This window comes from Fusarium oxysporum, genomic scaffold (assembly GCF_000149955.1).
Source record: "Fusarium oxysporum f. sp. lycopersici 4287 supercont2.40 genomic scaffold, whole genome shotgun sequence".
Taxonomy (NCBI): domain Eukaryota; kingdom Fungi; phylum Ascomycota; class Sordariomycetes; order Hypocreales; family Nectriaceae; genus Fusarium; species Fusarium oxysporum.
In genome coordinates this window covers 146,616-164,695 of record NW_017264847.1, presented here as the reverse complement: position 1 = coordinate 164,695, position 18,080 = coordinate 146,616, and the positions used below count along the sequence as shown (strand labels likewise).

The window sequence follows — 18,080 nt, the reverse complement described above, 5'->3', positions numbered from 1 at the left end:
AGGAACCGAGGATTCAATCGTCTTGGGCGTCTGGGAGATCCGTAAACATCAAACGCGGGGTAGACAATTGAGACAGACCCACGGACGCCGCGGCGCCCGGATTGCCGAGCGAGCTACCCGGCACTTTATCAACTTGTATTCTTGCCTAAACTCATTGCACGAGGTAGTACATCTGTGATCTACACTCTGCAGGTAATACTTGTAGTATGTACCAGCAATTATTAACACGCACAGAAATCGCGGGCCCGCGGCCCGCTGTAGCAAAAGTAAAGCAATGTGATTACTATTCGTTCCGAACTAAGCGAGGACGGAACACCAAATTGAGAGTGATTAATATGTAAATGCTCACATTGAAAAACCGGGGTCGAGTAGCAAGTGATTATCATCAACCTAGGAAAGAAGCAGCAGTGATGGCCGCTGATCACACCTTGCCCGTTGACGAGTTTAACGTCGCCACCTTCACTTACAAAGTGATTCATGAGCAACCTATTTTTCTTGATCTATTTGTTCCCAAGACTCTACCATTTGGTGAACGTCCGGTCCTGATTCGATTTCATGGCGGCTTTCTTGTCTACGGTAGTCGTAACAACCTACAACTTACACCCCCCAGGATTCTTGAATACGCTCTTGAGAACAACTTAATTCTGGTCTCTTGTGACTACAGATTAATCCCAGAGAGTAATGGGATAGAGATCCTTGAAGACATTGAAGATGCCTGGTCTTGGGTTCAGAGCAGCTTGGACAAGGCCATTGGAACTATGACGAACGGGAAAAGCCGCGCAGACCTCCAGAAGGTCTTGCTCACTGGCGAGAGTGCAGGTGGGTAACCTCTCTTCATTACAGTTAGAGACAAAACGCTAACAATCATCTAACTGCAGGTGGATACCTTGCATTGCAACTGGCCTTGCGTCATCCGACTGCATTCCGAGCTGTTATCGCAAGTTACCCAATGATTGACATGCGGAGTGACCATTTCTGCAAAGCCTACCCGAAACAAATGGGTCAATATCCACAAATCGAATATGAACTCGTGTCTCAGCATCTCAAGCAGCTTCCAGACGGGAGTCAGCCATCAATCAGAGAGATCTCAAATCTCCCAATCGCAATGGTGCAGCACGGTACATACACCAGCTTTTTCGGGGACCACAGAAGCCTGTTTCCGATAGAACAGTTGGAGGATAATCCGCAGTTGGCGCTGGAACTCCCTTTCATTTGGTTGCATCATGGTAACGATGATAGCGAAGTTCCGATCGAGGGTAGTAGGAAGTTTGTTACGAAGCTACGAGAGCTTAGCCCAAAGACCAAGCTACGATATACGGAGCTTGAAGGGGCAGAGCACGGATTTTGGAGCGAGATAAGCCTGATTCAATCCGGCGAGTGGGAAGATGGAGTCAAGGTTTTAAACACATATCTTTAAAATTAAATTAGATTCGGCAATATCTAAACCCCAGCGATTCCACACTCCCGTAGAGCGACGGCAACTAGTGACATGCCCCGAGACCTGAGGTTTCCGCGGGTAAGAACCATAATACAATCTCATACCTATGCATGGCGTCCACAGATATCGGGATTTGTGCCGGGCCGCCTGAGCATCACCCCCGCCAGGTTTAAAGGACTTATGGGGTCGATGAAAACAATTGTATCCGTCTCTTGCCCGAAACACATCCCGACAGAGACGTGATGAAATCTCTGCTATGAAGATGTATCTTTTCGGTTCAACGCGTAACAGGTAGCAACTCGAGACGGCCTGAGCATGGACTTCGCCTCCGGATTATTAATACCAAGTTTTGTAGATCTGAGTCAAGGGTAAGTTGATCTTAGAACGTGTTCCAGCTTTTACCTAGGTTCTTTTACATCATCTGAAAATAGTGGTGAAACTCCCTCATCTTACATCGATGAATATATTCGAATGAGCAAACAATAGAAGACTATACATGACGTTCTCGGACCTTGGTATCATAAATCGTCATTCCAATTCGGCAATTCAGACAGAGCGTTATTGTCGACGGAATAAGTTTTAACCGTCGGCGTCGGAATAGGTTCCGGCCGAATCTCCGCCGCGGCAATCCGAACCGAGTCGAACACAGCACAGAGTTTGCTTAATCCCGCTCGAAAAAGTATAAATCATAAGCAGTGCTCTTATAATGAACGGATAATATCAAAGTCCAATCCACAACTCTCACGGCAATAGATATAATAAAATGAGTTATTTCTATTATGTTATTGCTGAAGGCCTAATAAGTGAACTATGTTCATTTTGTTAAGATAAACTTGACGTTTGTGACATGCTCGTTGATGAACATGGGGACAAGGTCGGCCACCATATACCACCTTGGCTTCTCCATACCATCATGAATGTATTGTCCTCCGATATTCAAATTCTCGAAGACAATATTTTCAACCTTTCTCGTGTAATCAAAACCCAAGATCTGTGACGGATTTACTATCTGCGAATTAGTTGCATCAAGACTGATATCCTTGAGGGTGACATTTCGTATCCCATGGCCAGGCGCAGTTGTCCACATTTCATTCTTCATAACCCGCATATTCACCAGCTGGCCTTTGGAGATCTTTTCCACTCGGACATCTTGGATATGCACGTCTTCAATCAAGTTCTCGTCGCCTGCGCTTATAGAAATACACCCTTGGTACCACATCTGATTCTCATAGTGATCCAAAATGTCGATGTTACTAATATGGATACGGCTGATGGTTTCTGGCTTTGCCGGATTCCCATGAGTGCCCATATGAATTGGGTGCGCGATGTCTGGGAGAAGGGTGCAGTTCCGTATGACAATGTTGTTTGAGTCGCCGTAGTAGTCCCAACGATGGCCATAGATGGCTATGGTATCGTCAGAGTTGCGCAGAAAACAGTTCTCTACGAGGATGTCTGAAGAGCAGAATAGGTCCACACCGTCGCCATTTCCATGGGACGAGAAAGATCTGTAGCCACTAATGCTTACGCCTTTCGCTTCCCCAGTTGTGAGGCTGAATCCGGTAGCGCCCAGCGAAGTAACGTTCTCGACGACAATGTTCTCCGAACGTTCAATCAAGATGGCGCCGCCGTTGGGACCATTGTAGATGAAGCCGTGTCCCCGAACTCCAGAGTTGCAGACTTTTATGAAGTTCAGTTTAAAGGTCACGAATGCGCCTCCTGCCAGGTATACCATGGTATTGGAAGGTACAAAAAGATTCCCGTCAGTGACCAAGCCGTATGCTGATCCATTGTTGATACCAGGGCCAAAGTACCAGATTTCCTGAGAATCGTTGGGAGGTGCATCGTGATCAATACCGTTTGTGAGAATGTGAAGAGCTTGCCACTTGTCGTGGTTGATCTCTAGCATCACATCCCGAGGTCGGTCCAGGCTAAAGGTAATGGTGTTATCACCATCAATCACAGACTGGATACCTAAAGATTTTGGCCGGATGGCAGCGCTTTGCACTTTGTTCAAAGTGTATTTGACTTGAACTTCAACTGGGCCATCCATGTCGAAGGATGCAACTGAGATGGGATGTTTGTCAAATTCATTTCGCGTGGTGTTGACCTCAGCAACGTCAACGGCGTAGGTGGATACTGGGATCCATGGTTCGGAATCCACAGAGCGGGCATAGATCAAGAAAGCATCAGCTACCGCTACCCCTTCAGGAGCGGCGTAGGTCTTGATTTGGCATCCGTTGGTAGACATTAGCGAGAAGATAGGCAAGTTGAACCCAGCGATGACACTCAGGTAGGATGGGTGTTTCTTGCGATATGTTATCTTGGAAATGCTCGGATCGATAAATATTTTAATAACATTTAGTCCACCATCGTTCGATGTCCACTAACGGGCAACGGATTAGGTCGCGGACCATCTCCGATAACCTCCCAATTCTCAACACGTAGATGCCTTATTTCTCGCAATTCAGGGCGGTGATGGGTGGATTACTGATAGATAACTCAAATTGGAATGGGGATTCAAAATTATATGCTTCAAGATGTCTGATGTCTTCCCCTAAGAACGTTGGGCTACATTAGAATGAATCATCTACCTACTGTTTAGCCGCTATGGTTTTCGGCTATTGTGCTTAGCTTAATGACTGTTTGTTAGGCATTGCTAATTATTAGACTGGTGCCTCGCATTCCGATAAGTCTAAGTGGTTGCGAAATGCCGAGGAAAGGAAAAACTCTTGTTGCAGAAGCAGGAACTTTAAACTCAAATGACAGCTAGATTTCCACCGGACGGTTTCGAAGAGTGATCCGTACTGTGGGGCTGCCGTACCGGTTCGGAGTCCGTTAGTGGCCCGAGTCATAGCGGCAATGGCCAAAGGGCCGGGTCCGCCCGCAACCTCCATTGTTGGTTCTGTTCCCTGAGCTTATCTGAATGATTGCTTGCGATAAGGTTAAGCTTTAGGCTCCCAACAGAGATGATAAAGACATAATATCATAAAAACGCTTAACCCTAAAACTATTTCCCAAGATACCCTGAGTCTAAATCTGACAACCTAAGTCTACCTGCCCCTTTAATGGCAATTCTGTTTACCCTCAAGGGTAACTAGATATAAATTGATAGAAAATACTTTGCACTAATAGAATTAAAGAGGCTAGCTGTACAAAATTTTATACCCTTTTGTCCTACTGCTTTTATGCCTCTACTGGCAAGGCATTATATGCCAAAATAGTAGATACATTGGTCACATCGGTCGGAATTCGACGGAATTCGATTCCGGGGCTGTGTTCCGTACATAATATCTACCGTAACAGGTTTGCGCCCGCTAAACTCGGCAAGCACGGCAACGGGGATTAGATTGCATATAGCACATGAAACATGGAAGTCAAATGCAACGTCAAGCCTGGATAAATAATGATTCTTGCAAATCACCACCGATTTCATTCTTGATATGTATATCTGTGTGCGCATACAACTGCCTGTTTTGGCATACCATGGTATGGCGTTGTCACATAGGCTGCTGCAATTGTACATAATTATAAAGACCACAACATCCAACTACTCATGGGGATGTCTTTCCTCTACACAACATTAGATTTAATTTAACATTTTTAATCATGGCCCGAGGTCAGAAAGAATTCCGAGTTGTCATTATTGGCGGTGGCATTGCTGGAATTGTCCTCGCAATTTCGCTTCTCAAGAGGAACATTCCTTGCAAAATCTACGAGAGAGCGCACACCTTTAGCGACATCGGTGCCGGCCTGGGAATAAGTCCCAATGCACAAGACGCCATGGTAGCTTGCGATCCGAGCGTGCATAATGCATTTAAAAAAGTCGCCAGTGGTAACGTCTGGGAATCCAAGAAAAGCTTCGTCTTTGAGTTTCTTGACGGCATGGACACAGCGACTACGGACTCCCCTCTGTTCGATATCGAGAATCGTACGGGACTGCAGGGCTGTCACAGGGGCTCATTCGTAAATGAACTTCTCAAGCTATTGCCCAGCGATGTGGTTGATTTTAATAAGCAACTTCAAGCAGTGGAGGAAGGTAACACTGGTAGAATCCGCCTTGTCTTCCAGGACGGGGCAATGGAGGAAGCTGATGCTGTTGTTGGCTGCGACGGTATCAAATCTAAAGTTCGAGAAATTCTAGTTGGGGCAGATCATCCGTCATCAAAGTGCTCTTACACGCACAAATATGCATACAGAGGGATGATCCCCATGCGACAAGCGGTCGAGGTGTTGGGGGAGGAGAGAGCTCTCAATGCCACTATCTGGGTGAGTCGTTCTCGAAAGGTCAATCCCCAATCACGGGATACAGTCTGATATTGAATGAAACGTGCAGATGGGGAAAGACAAGCATCTACTGAGCTATCCGGTCGCGCACGGGACGATCTTGAATGTGGTGGCATATTGTTCAAGCTCCGATGAGTGGCCAAGTGAAAGCCAGCTGGTTCTTGCAGCCACAAAGGAGGATCTTCTCCGTGATTTCGAGGGCTTCCGGCCATCTGTGCTGAAGGTTCTCGACCATACCGAGAGGCTTGATCGTGTGAGTCTACATCTGAGATTTTCAACTAGTGATATCTGTACTAACAGTGAACAGTGGGCTATCTTCGACTTAGGGGACCATCCAGTTCCGAGCTTTGCAAAGGGACGTATATGCATCATCGGAGATGCAGCACATGCGTCATCCCCACATCATGGAGCGGGAGCAGCTTTATGTATTGAAGATGCTGCTGTGCTGGCTGCCTTATTGTCACATGAAAGAGTCAGGGTAGGAGCCGATATCGAAGCTGCTTTTTCTGCCTTTGATAGAAGTAGACGGGAAAGAGCTCAATGGGTCGTTCAGAAGTCTAGACGAGCAGGTCAACTATATGAACAGCAGACCGAGATCGGTGGTGATTTTAGTAGAATGTCTGAGGAGTTAAGGGAGACGTTATCTACGATCTGGGAGTACGATACTGAAGAAGCTATAAAGACTGCCTTGGTAGAGTTAGATAGCGCTTAATATTGCCCCTTTAGCTCTAGGTAATATTCTAAGCCTTCTAATACTAAATACCGTCCCGTGAATATCTGACATGACCTTTGATAACCCAATACATAATCAACGGTAATTATATCAAGACGCTCAAAGCTTATGCTCACGGCTTACAACAGCTCCCAGAGTATGAGGATCATCGATCGCCCAGGGAACGTCCTGGTCCCGAATGAACGGAGCAAGATCAACCTCAACCCCATCTTCAGCCAGCTCTTCAATCTGAGTGCGACCATTACCCAAGAAATCCCACATATTGTCGTTTCTGTAAGTAATATTGAAGTCCTCGAACCTGGGCGTCTTCATAGTCTTGAGCAGATGAAGCATGCTCCCAGGCCAGATATACACCCGTCCGTCTGACTTGTTCGCCTTGTACCAAGAACGGCAGTTGCCAGCCCAGACGGAGTACTTGGTGTGCCAGTTGTCGAGGTGCTTGTTCCACTGTGTAGTGGGCAGCTGCTTCACCTCCACGGCCTTGATGCCCTCGTTCTGGATCTTGATGCAGCATTGCATAGCATATTCAATTTGAACCTCATGCTGATTTTGAGAAAGAAGTTAGATCTGAGGTTTGATAGTAGAGCCTAGAGCCTTGACTCACCGAAGGAAGCACACATCCCTGGCCCCAGTTGCCGGTTGGTCCATTGATGACAAAATAGTTGGGGAACTTGGGCCCAGTGATACCGAGATAAATGTTTGGATTCTGGTGACACCGAATCAGTCCATTGCACAAAATGAAGCTCGTCGTATTTCACGTACCTCCGACCATTCGTCTTTCATCGTGACTCCATCAATGCCGGTGATTTTGCTACAACACTCAAATTAGTGACGTTCCTGTAATCAGTAGTTGATTCTGAGAGGCGAATGTGCTTACAAATGCGGAGTATATGAGATGTCAAACCCCGTAGCACAGGCAATAAGGTCGAAATCGAACTCCTTGCCTTCGCTTGTGACAAGACCCGTGGGAGTAAATCTCGAAACGCCTTCGAAGACAACATTTACATCTGGTGGATGTTAGCATCTTAAGGTGTAGTAGTGCAGTATAACTTACGGTCTTGGACCAAACTCTCTAGATAGTCGTTGCCAGGCTACAAAAGTGATGTCGTCAACAGAATGTTCAACCGATGATCTGGATCCACTTACTGTAATTCGCCGACATCCTGGGGGCCACGATGGAATGAGCTTTTGTTTCAGCTCCTCATCAGCACTCTCAAGCTTCTTGAGCATATCCTGTTTTATGGCAGCAGTGGCCCACTGACTCATTGGAGAATCCCTGAGAAAGAATGGGAAGTTGCGTGTCAGGGTTGCCTCAAGACCTTTCCGGTACTGTAGATGTGTCGCAGGGTCTCTGCGGAACTCGTCCTTGTCCTTTTCAGAATAAATCTGCGTGCCAGGTTGTTCAGAAGGATTTTGGCCCTCTTCGTTGGCCTTGCTGAGATCTGTGCCCAGTGAAGGGACGATCCATATCGAGTTTCTCGCAAAGACGTGAAGGCTTTTTGAACCTGATGCGTAGGGCTGCATTAGCACAGAGAAGAGATGTGTAAACCGGCAATTGCGCTAAACATACCTTTGGCAAGCTGTGGTAGCATCTGAACAGAGCTTGAGCCAGTTCCGATGAGTGCAACCCGTTTGCCTTCCCAACTAATTGCGGGGTCCCAGGTAGCGCTGTGAGCTATGGTGCCGTTGTAGGAAGATAGACCAGGAACATCGGGCCCTACTAAGCTGTGAGAAACGACAAAATAGTTTGCTTTGGCTCAGAAGCACTCACATTTGGTCTTGTTCACGACTCCCGATCCATTCATCAATACGTCGCAGTAGTCCATCCTTTCCTTGCCATCCTGGCTTAACTTAACAGCCCCTGCCAAAAGATGTTAGCACCTATAACTTGCGAAGATGAGTTTCATAACTTACATTTCCCTTCATTCTCATCCCAAGTCGCGCTGATGACTGTCGTTCGCAGCTGAGCATATTTCTCAAGATCATACTTCTTTGCAAATCTGAGGAAATAGTCATAAATCTCGGCAGAGTTTGCGTAGTAACAAGACCATTCAGTGTTTGGTTCGAATGAATACGTATAAATATGCGCAGGTACGTCACAGGCACATCCTGAAATATTAGCCCTTGAGAGTCTTTACAGAGAGAAGCGTTCTTGTTATACCTGGGTAGCGATTCTCATACCACGTCCCGCCTATGACTGGGTTACTGGATAGAGCACGTCAGAACCTGTATGTAAACTGGATCAAGACGCCAGAACTCACTTATCGTAGCAAACAAGCTCGTAGTTCTGCAGCATGCGCTCAGCCTTGTAAGCAGTCAAAAGACCTGAAGCTCCGGCACCGACATGGATAATCTTCAACTTCCGAGGATTCGAGTGCGCTTGGGTAGACATCTTGAAAGTAAAAGGCTGAGGACAAAGAGTTTTTTCAGTTGCTTTCGAGCGATAATTGATGAACATTAAGATACTTTAATTTCTTCTTTACTATATATGATAATATATGAAGTACACGACCACTTAGAACAAATCTGCTATAATGACATGGGACTTACACGTCCGGCACCGCATCAGAAAGTGAGACGCAGTTAGGTCGCCTGACCGAGGCCACCAACGTAACGGTCTAGACCCAAACTTTGTCGGGTTGCGTTATTCGGTCCTCCGCGGGTGTGTCGCGCCGCGGGGCGACAAATGATGCGGAGAGAGAACGGGAAGCCAGACTGCTAGACCCCGCATTGGTACAACCCCATGGGGAAATAGTGGAGTTGGGTGTTCGCACTCGGCATTTATCACCTGGCTGTTATCAGAAGAGTCATATACTGCGTTACTACATGCTTAAGCTTGACTGCAAACTAGACCGATCTTGATTAATCTTACTACTGAGAATACAATATTGACAACTCTTGTTTTAGAAAGACAGAAATTACAAGATGGCAGATACCATGCAGGCAGTTGTGTTCCACGGCAAGGGCGACATCAGAATCGAAGAAGTCAATGTCCCAAAGCCTGGTGCCAAAGAAGTCCAGGTCAGTTGTTCCTCCACTGATGACAAACTTCCAATATGACAAGGCTAACTAGAAGCACAGCTGAAACCGGCTTTTGTGGGAATCTGCGGGACAGGTGGATGCCAACACATCTGGTCAATTTCATTACTAACATGCAAATATAGATCTTCACGAATATCTTGAGGGTGCTTTCCTGATCCCGACAACACCTCATCCTGTGACTGGCAAAAGTGCCCCAGTCATCATTGGCCATGAGTATAGTGGCGTTGTTTCTGACGTCGGTGATGAGGTTGATGATCTCAAGCCAGGCGACAGGGTAGTTGTCCAACCGATCATTTTTGACGGAACATGCAGTTCTTGTCAGAGAGGTCTGATCAATTGCTGCTCCAACTCTGGATTCATCGGCCTGAGTGGTATGGAATTCCGCAAGGACATACACGCGGATGCCACGGCTGACATCATCATAGGAATCGGAGGGGGGTTGGCCACGTACACGACTGTCCCACGATATGCGGTCTTCAAGATTCCTGATAACATACCCCTGCAGGTTGCCGGTATGCACATCTACTCCTCAACTTTGACAATGCGCCACTAACAGCACAAGCCCTGGTCGAACCCTTGGCTGTGGCCTGGAACGCTGTACAGCAGAGCAACTTCCAGCCTGGTGACACAGCTCTCATCCTCGGCGCTGGCCCTATTGGCCTAGCCATTCTCCAAGTTCTCAAGAGCAAAGGTGCAAATCAGATCATTGTTACCGAGACCGCAGACAAACGACGAGAGTTTGCGACCAATTTTGGGGCTACCACTGTTTTAGATCCTACAAAGACGAATGTGGGTGAAGAGTGCAAGAAGCTTTGCGCAGGAGAAGGCGTTCAAGTCGTCTTTGACTGTGCCGGCGTTCAGAGCACTCTGGAGACTGCACTTGCTGCATCTAGACCCCGATCTGTCATTGTGAATGTAGCGCTCTGGGCTACCGAGGTTACCATCTCGCCTAACTATTTTATGCTGAACGAGAGAACTTTCAAAGGCTCGGCAACATATACGGCATCGGTATTCCAGGAGGTTATCGATGCTCTTGCCCGCGGTAAGGCATTTTAACCATGACTGTCAGGTGACAGATTGCTGACGAAGATAGGTGATCTGAATCCGGAGCCAATGATTACTAGTTTGATTGAGATGGATCAAATTGAGGAAAAGGGCTTCAAAACGCTGATTAACTACAAGGACACTCAAGTTAAGATATTGGTTCGCGTTTAGTTATGTAGGGAATATCGTGTCCTATTTATGTGTGTTAGCAGCCTAAGCTTATCGCCAGCAATCAGCTACGATGTAGAAAGTAAAGTTATTAAAAAGGAGAATTAAAAAACAGGATTAGTCCGTGATTGCACCATTACTTGTCATTTTGACTTGGGACTTATGATAATAGTCATTAAATGGGTATTTGAAAGCCTTGTCACGTTGCTCTATGCAGTGCTAGTTATACATACATATTTTAGGTTTATGCAAATCTCATCCGTATCTAGCTACGGGGAAATTGTGGAATCCGCGGGCCCGAGCTAACGCATGTTTCAATATTAAAAAGGAGCTGGCAGCTTCTCATTGTCCAAATTTCTGCAGTAACACCACGAGCCATAGTCTAGCGCAAATCTCCATCTACAATGACGTTTACACCACAATCACTTCCTGACTTGTCGGGGCAAGTTTACATTGTAACCGGAGGAAATGCCGGAATGTATGTTAACTTGTCATTTTCAGCATGGTTATGCTGGGGGAGTAGAAATTGGCTAATACATGGACCAGTGGGTTCAATACCGTACTGGAATTGGCAGCTCACAAGGCGAAAGTTTACATGGGTGCACGATCCGAGGCTAAAGCCAACGCTGCCATCGTCGAGATCAAAAGCCAATATCCTCATGCAGATATATGCGTCTTGGTAATGGACATGATGAACTTGAAGACAGTCAAGACCGCGGCTGACGAGTTTGTACGGTAAGTATACCAAGACAATTAGTTCCCATTACGATCTTGGTTGAGATTAACGATGACGTGGATAGAAAAGAATCGAGGCTCCATGGTCTAGTGAACAACGCGGGTATAATGGCTACGCCTTACGAGGAATCTGTAGATCATTACGAAGCTCAATTCCAGGTGAGTTATAATTCAAGAAAGGCTATGATCTGGACTAACCTTTGAATTCACACTGCTTAGACAAACTACCTTTCTCACTGGCTTTTGACCTACAGTTTATTGCCTATCCTCACCCAGTCTGCGCGATCGACCAGCCCTGGAACTGTCCGAGTTGTCAACGTTAGCTCCGACGGCCATCTCTTGTTTTCCCCTTCGGCAGGAATCGATTTCAATGATATAAACCAAATCAAGGGCAGTGCATTTTCGCGATACGGCATGTCTAAGCTAGCCAACATCTTGCACGCCAAAGAACTACATCGCAGATATGGTCCATCACCTGAGAATGACGGACAGGAAGAGATTTGGACCGCGAGTCTGCATCCAGGTACAATTGACACGTGAGTCATCTATTTATCTATAATCTTGTTTATGCCATGTCCTGATCAAATGGCCAAGTGGTCTAGGCCGTAACGCTACCGGTTCGTGGGCTTGGCAAGCACTCGTCCCGGTGATGCGACTTTTCAGGCTCTACAGCCCACTTGAGACTGCGGCATATACGTCTCTCTTCGCCATCGCCGGCCCAGACTTTCATCGGGATATGAGTGGAGAATATTTGAAACCTGTCGGTATCGTTGGCAAAACGACTCCAACTGCGCAAGATCCGAAGCTGGCAGAGGAGCTCTGGCGCTGGACAGAGATTGAGATGAGAATCAAGGGATTTATTAGTTGAGTGTCTGTGAGCTAGTTTGGACACAATGTTGCATGGATAGGTAGATGAAATTATTATTCTTTGGCTCTGTACGCATCTTACCCAGATAGTTTGTCGTAGCACTGCAAGTAGTTGAATTGCAATTATTCTTTTTACATTACTTGAAACTCAATCACTATAAGCCGATGAGCTCCGACTGATGTCGTAGGGCTATGCCTTGCCATTTGATCGTCAAAACAGGTATATGAGCATGCGACTAGTCAGCTGCTTCTCCTGTCCTGGTACAGCGACCATACAATACAGACACAGGAGCCATAACGGTAGGACCCTGCGCAGAAACAAAGAACATTCCATTTACAAACACATCGTTGCGACTGGCTGAGACCGTGCCTCGGCAGAAAATGACCATGAACACTGTATCAGGCACACGAATCTCGCGTGGCCGCCACTAGGTCGATCGAGTGCGGGGTACCCCGGAAACTAACCGCAACAATTACGAGGGGGTCAGTGGACTGCAGATAACGGACGCGATTGATCGCGCCGCGGGCCGCACTGTTATCGGGTATCACCAGATAGCAAACAGCGGGATAACATTAGTTGCGCCGCGGGCCGCACTCGTCGAGTATCATCAAATCGGTGTCCGCGGACGATGATAGCTCGTGAACAGCTGCTTTGTGCTACTCACGAGGTGTTCAGGTGATACAGTCGCTGGCGATAAGGTTTCTGAGCAAAGGTTAGATGCAATAGATGTTATAGCTGGCATAAAATAAATACAATGTGATGATGCTTTCACAGTTTTGTAAGAGACAAGAATACAGCATTTTGAATACGATAACGGAAACACCATGACAGTTCAAGGCCAACGCACTCATCCCCTCCACGCTTTGAGCGAGGAGGAGATGCTTAAAGCCGCGGAGATAGTGAGAACACTCGTCAAAGAGAAGTTTGAAGGCAAGGAGGAAGTCAGGTTCAAACACACAACGCTTTCCGAACCTCCCAAGTCCTTACTTCTTCCATACTTGGATGCGGAGAGTGACGGTGTCCCTGTCTCTGCCCGTCCGTTCGTACCTAGATGCGCTCAGGTCCTCTATACCTTCCCTGGCAAGCCAGGTTTCACTGAAAGCATCGTCAGTCTGGACACTGGGACCGAGGTCAAGTCGACCCTATCTAAGCCTGGAGATTATGCCGGCTTCGACAGGTTCGTATACGTTCTTACCATGCATGAGAAAGGCAACTGACACTGATCTAACAGGGATGAGGTTATCGCATTCAACTATGCCATTCTATCTCATCCAGAGGTCCTAGACGCTATCAAGAAGCTTGGTCTGGACCCCAACGTGACGGTCCAATGCGACACTTGGCCGTTCGGAGCAGACAAAGACTCTTCATTGGAGACCCCTAGACTGGTTCAAGCTATGCTCTACGCCCGCGCCCCGCATAATCACCTTGAGAGTAACATGTACTCTTACCCGCTTCCCATTTCTCCCGTCATTGACTCGGTTGATCTGAAACTCGTTCGAATTGACGCTCTGCCTACGGGTGGCAAGGAGGACGGAGCAGCCATCCATACGGCACTAGAGGCTCCTCTTGCTCACTGCGCCGAGAACGAATATCACCCTGATCTTCTGAGCGTCAAGCTGCGAGATGATCTCAAGCCTCTTGTCATTCAACAGCCTGAAGGACCCAGCTACACCGTGCAGGATGGGAACTCTATCTCCTGGCAGAAATGGCGATTCCGCATTGGCTTCAATTGGCGAGAGGGCATGACCATCCATGATGTGAGGTATGATGGACGAAAGACCTTCTATCGCTTGAGCATGAGTGAGATGACGGTACCATATGGAGGTAAGAAAAGCCCTCAAAAGATTGTGAATCTTGACTAACCGTCGATGGACAGATCCCAGATATCCATACCATCGTCGACAAGCTTTTGATCTCGGCGACGCTGGTGCGGGCCTGACAGCTAACAACCTGAAGCTCGGCTGTGATTGCTTGGGACATATCAGCTATTTCGATGCCTTACTCACCGCTTCCGACGGGAAGCCCTACCAAGCCCCCAACGTGATTTGTCTGCATGAACAGGTATGGCGTTATTTCAATTGCGAAGAAAGTCCCTTAATAACTGTTGAATCAGGACGCCGGTATTGGATGGAAGCATACCAATGCCAGAACTGACGTTGCTGCTGTCACCCGTGCCCGAACTCTCGTGGTTCAGAGCATCATCACCGTTGGAAATTACGAGTACGCGTTTTCCTGGCACTTCTGGCAAAACGGAACCATCGAGTTCGAGACCAGAGCAACCGGAATTCTCGCCACTAGTCTGATCGATGAAGGAAAGACAAGCCACTGGGGCAACGTCGTGTCTCCCGGTGTTCTGGCCGCTAATCACCAGCATCTCTTCAGTCTCCGTATCGACCCCATGATCGATGGCATTGAGAATACGCTCGTACAGGAAGACTCCATCGGTTTGCCCATATCAGAGGAGAACCCCTACGGCAATGCTTGGAAGCTGCACAAGACCTTTATCGAAAAGAGTTGCTCCTTAGATGCCGACCCACAGAAGGCCCGAGTCTTCAAGATTGTCAACGAGAAGAAGCTCAACCCCATCTCCAAGAACCCAGTCGGTTTCAAGGTCATAGCCCCACCAGCACAACTCCTCATGGCCGATCAAGCCTCCCTCGTCCGCAAGCGCGCTCGTTTCGCAGAGCATCATATCTGGGTAACCCGCTACAAGGATGATGATCTCTGGGCTGGTGGAAAGTGGACCAACCAGAGTCTGATTGAGAAGGACGGTGTGGCGGATTACGCGGCGCGCAAGGATAATGTTCGGGGAGAGGATCTGGTCGTGTGGGCGACCTATGGACTTACGCATAATCCCCGCGTGGAGGATTACCCGGTTATGCCAGCTGAGGCTATCACTGTTGCGCTCAAACCTGCTGACTTTTTTGATCGCAATCCTGCTCTTGATGTACCCCCTAGTACTCAGGCTGTCAACAAGAGTGTGTTGGTCCCCACCAATGGTGTCAGCAATGGGGATGAACGAGAGGTTTGCTGTCGGTGAAGGGCTTTTCTAGACATACATGGTTCCACTAGATTAGTGCATCTTACATGCGACGTTGGTGCAATGGCTATTTGGTCTTTCAGATGCTTATTGTAACTGAATGACATGAATTTTTCTACTTTTCCGCCCGTCTCTCTGTCTCTTCCATAATTATTGGTTGGAGGTGCCAAGGACTCTTCCCGCACAGCTTAGGACGAATTTACCCTGGGCCAGTTTGACAATTGCTCTTATTTGGGCAAGTAGCGCTGTATCCAAACATCCTTGTCACCTCTATTTTCGGATAGGTCTCGTAATTTCATTCTGGTAGCAATCGCTTATTACTCATTAAGCCTGGTCCGGCCTGGCGTTGGGCTCAGCGGCCAGTTGCAGCCGTTTCATGGACCTTCATTGGTCTCGGCAGTGGATAGAAACCCGCACCCTCTCCACTCGCTGTACATTCCTTCTCAAGTTACATTACATGCTACTTCGTAGCCTCTCATTTTTAGCTGAAGTTATGCATATGCAACTTGAGATGTGATGTCGAAGTTGAAGATCTACGGAGAGCCTGAAGAAAGGAAAGCTTTTCAGTGCCCGAGCCTACACCCCTGACACCCTGCCGTATGCCGTATCTGACGGTACAGACCGTGGGGACCAAACTTGAGTTCCTTTGACTACTTCGTCACCAAAAAGGATTTGTAAAAGGTAGAATTCTGTTATCTGTCGCACTTAAGCTATGACAACTGTGCCAAGAACTCGGAGAAGTCCTCTTGCGAAACATCCATCCAATGCATATTCCCCGAGATCCAGTCCCTGACCTGCGAAACATGACTATTCAGCTGAGGCACTGGAATACTCGATCCTGTAGAAAAAGTATCGAAGTAACTACTACTAAACGACATTGCCCCATGCGTGCTCTTCGATTGAACATCAAACCCATCTTCGACCATTTTATCGACACCCCCTTGGCTTTGTGACTTCGCTTCGACGTATGAGATCGCCAGGTTGTACAGAACTTGACAAAGGTCGTGTAGCTCCTGGATAGCCTCGAATATACCGCACAATGGTTTCAACGATTCGCAAAACTCCCCAAGTATGCGAATGTCTTCTGGGTTGGAGGTCTCGATTACGTTGCAGAATACAACGATCAGCGGCACGAATGGGGTGTAGATAATTGTCCTGCGTACAAAATCACTCATTAGAACTCTCTAATGTGTAATCTGGATAGGAGGTAAGGCAACATTACCATAGCAGATATACAGCTTTTGTCTCTGAGCTGGGGTCAGTCATTCTCATGCATTCCCCATGTGCTTCAAAAGCCATCCTAGCAGATTCCAGACACGCAGGGCTAACAGCACCATGTCCGCCTTCAGTTGAAGGAACGGCCCTTCGTATAAATGTTAGAGTCGTCCAGTACCACACCTCATCAGCCTTCAGAACTGTCTTGATCATTCTATTAGGCGCTGATCCAAAGTCCCCAGTGTTGCGTTCCATCAGATGTGCCTGCCCAAGTGGCATCAACGAGTCATCCATGATTCGTTTTAGGGCTGCCATCAAGTTCCTTGCGCGCTCGCCACGCTCTTGTACTGATTTTCTAAGCGCCGACGGACTGTATAGATCTTGATAGGCCCTGCCAACAAGTCGTGAATGGCGGATCCATTGCGTAAGTAAGTCCCTCCAGCCACCTGGTACATCTGCTTTGTCAAGCCGTTCCGGTAGCGTAATCTCCTCATCGTGTATAACAGCCGGTCGACCGAGGCGTAAGGAGAGTCCTTTATCAAGGAGGTAAGTTAGCCAGAAGAGAGATATTTTCCGATCAGTGGTGCTATCGCTATTAGGAACGAGTTGATGCCAGCCAAGCGTCTGGCATATCCCTCCCGCGCCGGACACGAGTTGCCAAGCAAGCATTGGTTGCGATACCTCGATGGCATAGATGGCCTATTTGAAGTATTTTAGTGTCGGTCCTAAACTTGTAGAGTCTATGTAAGGATACTGACCCCGAGAAGGAAGGCCTCTGCGTTCTCCAGGCTGGGTGGCGCGAGAACATTGAACTTGTTCATTGCTGTCTCGAGGTTACCTCGACATAGTTGAAACAGTTTGCGATACTCCTCACGAGACGACGGATCTTGCGACTGTTGAGCTTTCTCCTGGAACAGGTAACGTAAGGTTGCGTTTGCGATTAAGAAGGTCGGAAGTGAGAAGTTGTCGACTGCGAAGTATATCTCTCGGCAACAATCGATCAGTCTGTCTTTGGAGATGAACAGACTAACTATGGTCAGTGTGACCAGTTTCGTTTCTATAAACGGTTAGTCCATACCAGCCACGTATGTGAATCTGTTTTGAAGCCTCCCTTTTAATTCTCGCAGAATGGTGAGAACGGACTGCAGGGGCGGCATTGCCAGGTCTCTTATTCCATCATTCTGGGTCTCCCTTCGACTCGGTATTCGATCCCCCATAGACCGGTAGCTATTAATCTCGATCATTTGCTTCAGTGAAAATAATGCAGCGTTAACACGCGTGCTTGTGTCGGCGGCTGGTGATTGCCCGAGGACAGTCTGGAAGAAGTCGCTCGCGTACACTGTAGCAGCCTTCATGGAGCTGCTGCCCTCCAAAGCCATCTCTGAGTCAGCATAGCTTGGTCCATTTCTGCTGCTGTCTCCAAAGTCCCTGGAGACATTGAAAGAGTCTGTAGGTAACGACTCGGGAGGTCTTGCAACACTTCTGGTAATAGGTTGTTCATCAAAAGCCCTAC

The 18,080-nt window shown here is 47.6% G+C and overlaps 8 protein-coding genes across 8 annotated transcripts; 5 read left to right on the top strand and 3 right to left on the bottom strand.

Annotated features, from left to right (window-relative positions):
- Positions 1-410: 410 nt before the first annotated feature.
- Positions 411-1,417, top strand: FOXG_17001 (uncharacterized protein; the record flags this gene model as incomplete). Its single annotated transcript, XM_018397027.1, has 2 exons — positions 411-819; positions 879-1,417. The coding sequence occupies 2 exons, from the start codon at positions 411-413 to the stop codon at positions 1,415-1,417; spliced, it is 948 nt and encodes a 315-aa protein (XP_018257848.1).
- An 835-nt stretch (positions 1,418-2,252) lies between these two features.
- Positions 2,253-3,834, bottom strand: FOXG_17000 (uncharacterized protein; the record flags this gene model as incomplete). Its single annotated transcript, XM_018397026.1, has 1 exon — positions 2,253-3,834. Exon 1 carries the CDS (start codon positions 3,684-3,686, stop codon positions 2,253-2,255), a length of 1,434 nt encoding a protein of 477 aa, XP_018257847.1. The 5' UTR covers positions 3,687-3,834.
- Positions 3,835-5,011: 1,177 nt separating this feature from the next.
- On the top strand, positions 5,012-6,492 carry FOXG_16999 (uncharacterized protein). The gene is made up of 3 exons (XM_018397025.1): positions 5,012-5,704; positions 5,772-5,975; positions 6,030-6,492. Exons 1-3 carry the CDS (start codon positions 5,045-5,047, stop codon positions 6,432-6,434), a joined length of 1,269 nt encoding a protein of 422 aa, XP_018257846.1. The 5' UTR covers positions 5,012-5,044; the 3' UTR covers positions 6,435-6,492.
- Positions 6,493-6,554: 62 nt separating this feature from the next.
- Positions 6,555-8,847, bottom strand: FOXG_16998 (uncharacterized protein; the record flags this gene model as incomplete). The annotated part of the gene is made up of 10 exons (XM_018397024.1): positions 6,555-6,998; positions 7,060-7,161; positions 7,218-7,266; positions 7,333-7,462; positions 7,510-7,546; positions 7,602-7,960; positions 8,026-8,172; positions 8,227-8,316; positions 8,370-8,455; positions 8,717-8,847. The coding sequence occupies 10 exons, from the start codon at positions 8,845-8,847 to the stop codon at positions 6,555-6,557; spliced, it is 1,575 nt and encodes a 524-aa protein (XP_018257845.1).
- Positions 8,848-9,380: 533 nt separating this feature from the next.
- Positions 9,381-10,712, top strand: FOXG_16997 (uncharacterized protein; the record flags this gene model as incomplete). The annotated part of the gene is made up of 5 exons (XM_018397023.1): positions 9,381-9,476; positions 9,537-9,570; positions 9,620-10,009; positions 10,054-10,539; positions 10,591-10,712. The coding sequence occupies 5 exons, from the start codon at positions 9,381-9,383 to the stop codon at positions 10,710-10,712; spliced, it is 1,128 nt and encodes a 375-aa protein (XP_018257844.1).
- A 401-nt stretch (positions 10,713-11,113) lies between these two features.
- On the top strand, positions 11,114-12,312 carry FOXG_16996 (uncharacterized protein; the record flags this gene model as incomplete). The annotated part of the gene is made up of 5 exons (XM_018397022.1): positions 11,114-11,187; positions 11,256-11,444; positions 11,510-11,603; positions 11,664-11,980; positions 12,039-12,312. The coding sequence occupies 5 exons, from the start codon at positions 11,114-11,116 to the stop codon at positions 12,310-12,312; spliced, it is 948 nt and encodes a 315-aa protein (XP_018257843.1).
- A 799-nt stretch (positions 12,313-13,111) lies between these two features.
- On the top strand, positions 13,112-15,434 carry FOXG_16995 (uncharacterized protein). The gene is made up of 4 exons (XM_018397021.1): positions 13,112-13,489; positions 13,544-14,136; positions 14,189-14,373; positions 14,426-15,434. Exons 1-4 carry the CDS (start codon positions 13,137-13,139, stop codon positions 15,350-15,352), a joined length of 2,058 nt encoding a protein of 685 aa, XP_018257842.1. The 5' UTR covers positions 13,112-13,136; the 3' UTR covers positions 15,353-15,434.
- Positions 15,435-16,062: 628 nt separating this feature from the next.
- On the bottom strand, positions 16,063-17,946 carry FOXG_16994 (uncharacterized protein; the record flags this gene model as incomplete). Its single annotated transcript, XM_018397020.1, has 4 exons — positions 16,063-16,507; positions 16,575-17,266; positions 17,326-17,597; positions 17,646-17,946. The coding sequence occupies 4 exons, from the start codon at positions 17,944-17,946 to the stop codon at positions 16,063-16,065; spliced, it is 1,710 nt and encodes a 569-aa protein (XP_018257841.1).
- Between the last annotated feature and the right edge of the window lie 134 nt (positions 17,947-18,080).

Bases quoted from the DNA above. Each gene is read 5' to 3' on its own strand.
- FOXG_16995 (XM_018397021.1), top strand. From the start codon at position 13,137: ATGACAGTTCAAGGCCAACGCACTCATCCCCTCCACGCTTTGAGCGAG. The intron at 14,137-14,188 runs GTAAGAAAAGCC...GTCGATGGACAG, and splicing joins GATGACGGTACCATATGGAG to ATCCCAGATATCCATACCAT. The intron at 14,374-14,425 runs GTATGGCGTTAT...CTGTTGAATCAG, and splicing joins TGATTTGTCTGCATGAACAG to GACGCCGGTATTGGATGGAA.
- FOXG_16999 (XM_018397025.1), top strand. From the start codon at position 5,045: ATGGCCCGAGGTCAGAAAGAATTCCGAGTTGTCATTATTGGCGGTGGC. The intron at 5,705-5,771 runs GTGAGTCGTTCT...TGAAACGTGCAG, and splicing joins CTCTCAATGCCACTATCTGG to ATGGGGAAAGACAAGCATCT. The intron at 5,976-6,029 runs GTGAGTCTACAT...AACAGTGAACAG, and splicing joins ATACCGAGAGGCTTGATCGT to TGGGCTATCTTCGACTTAGG.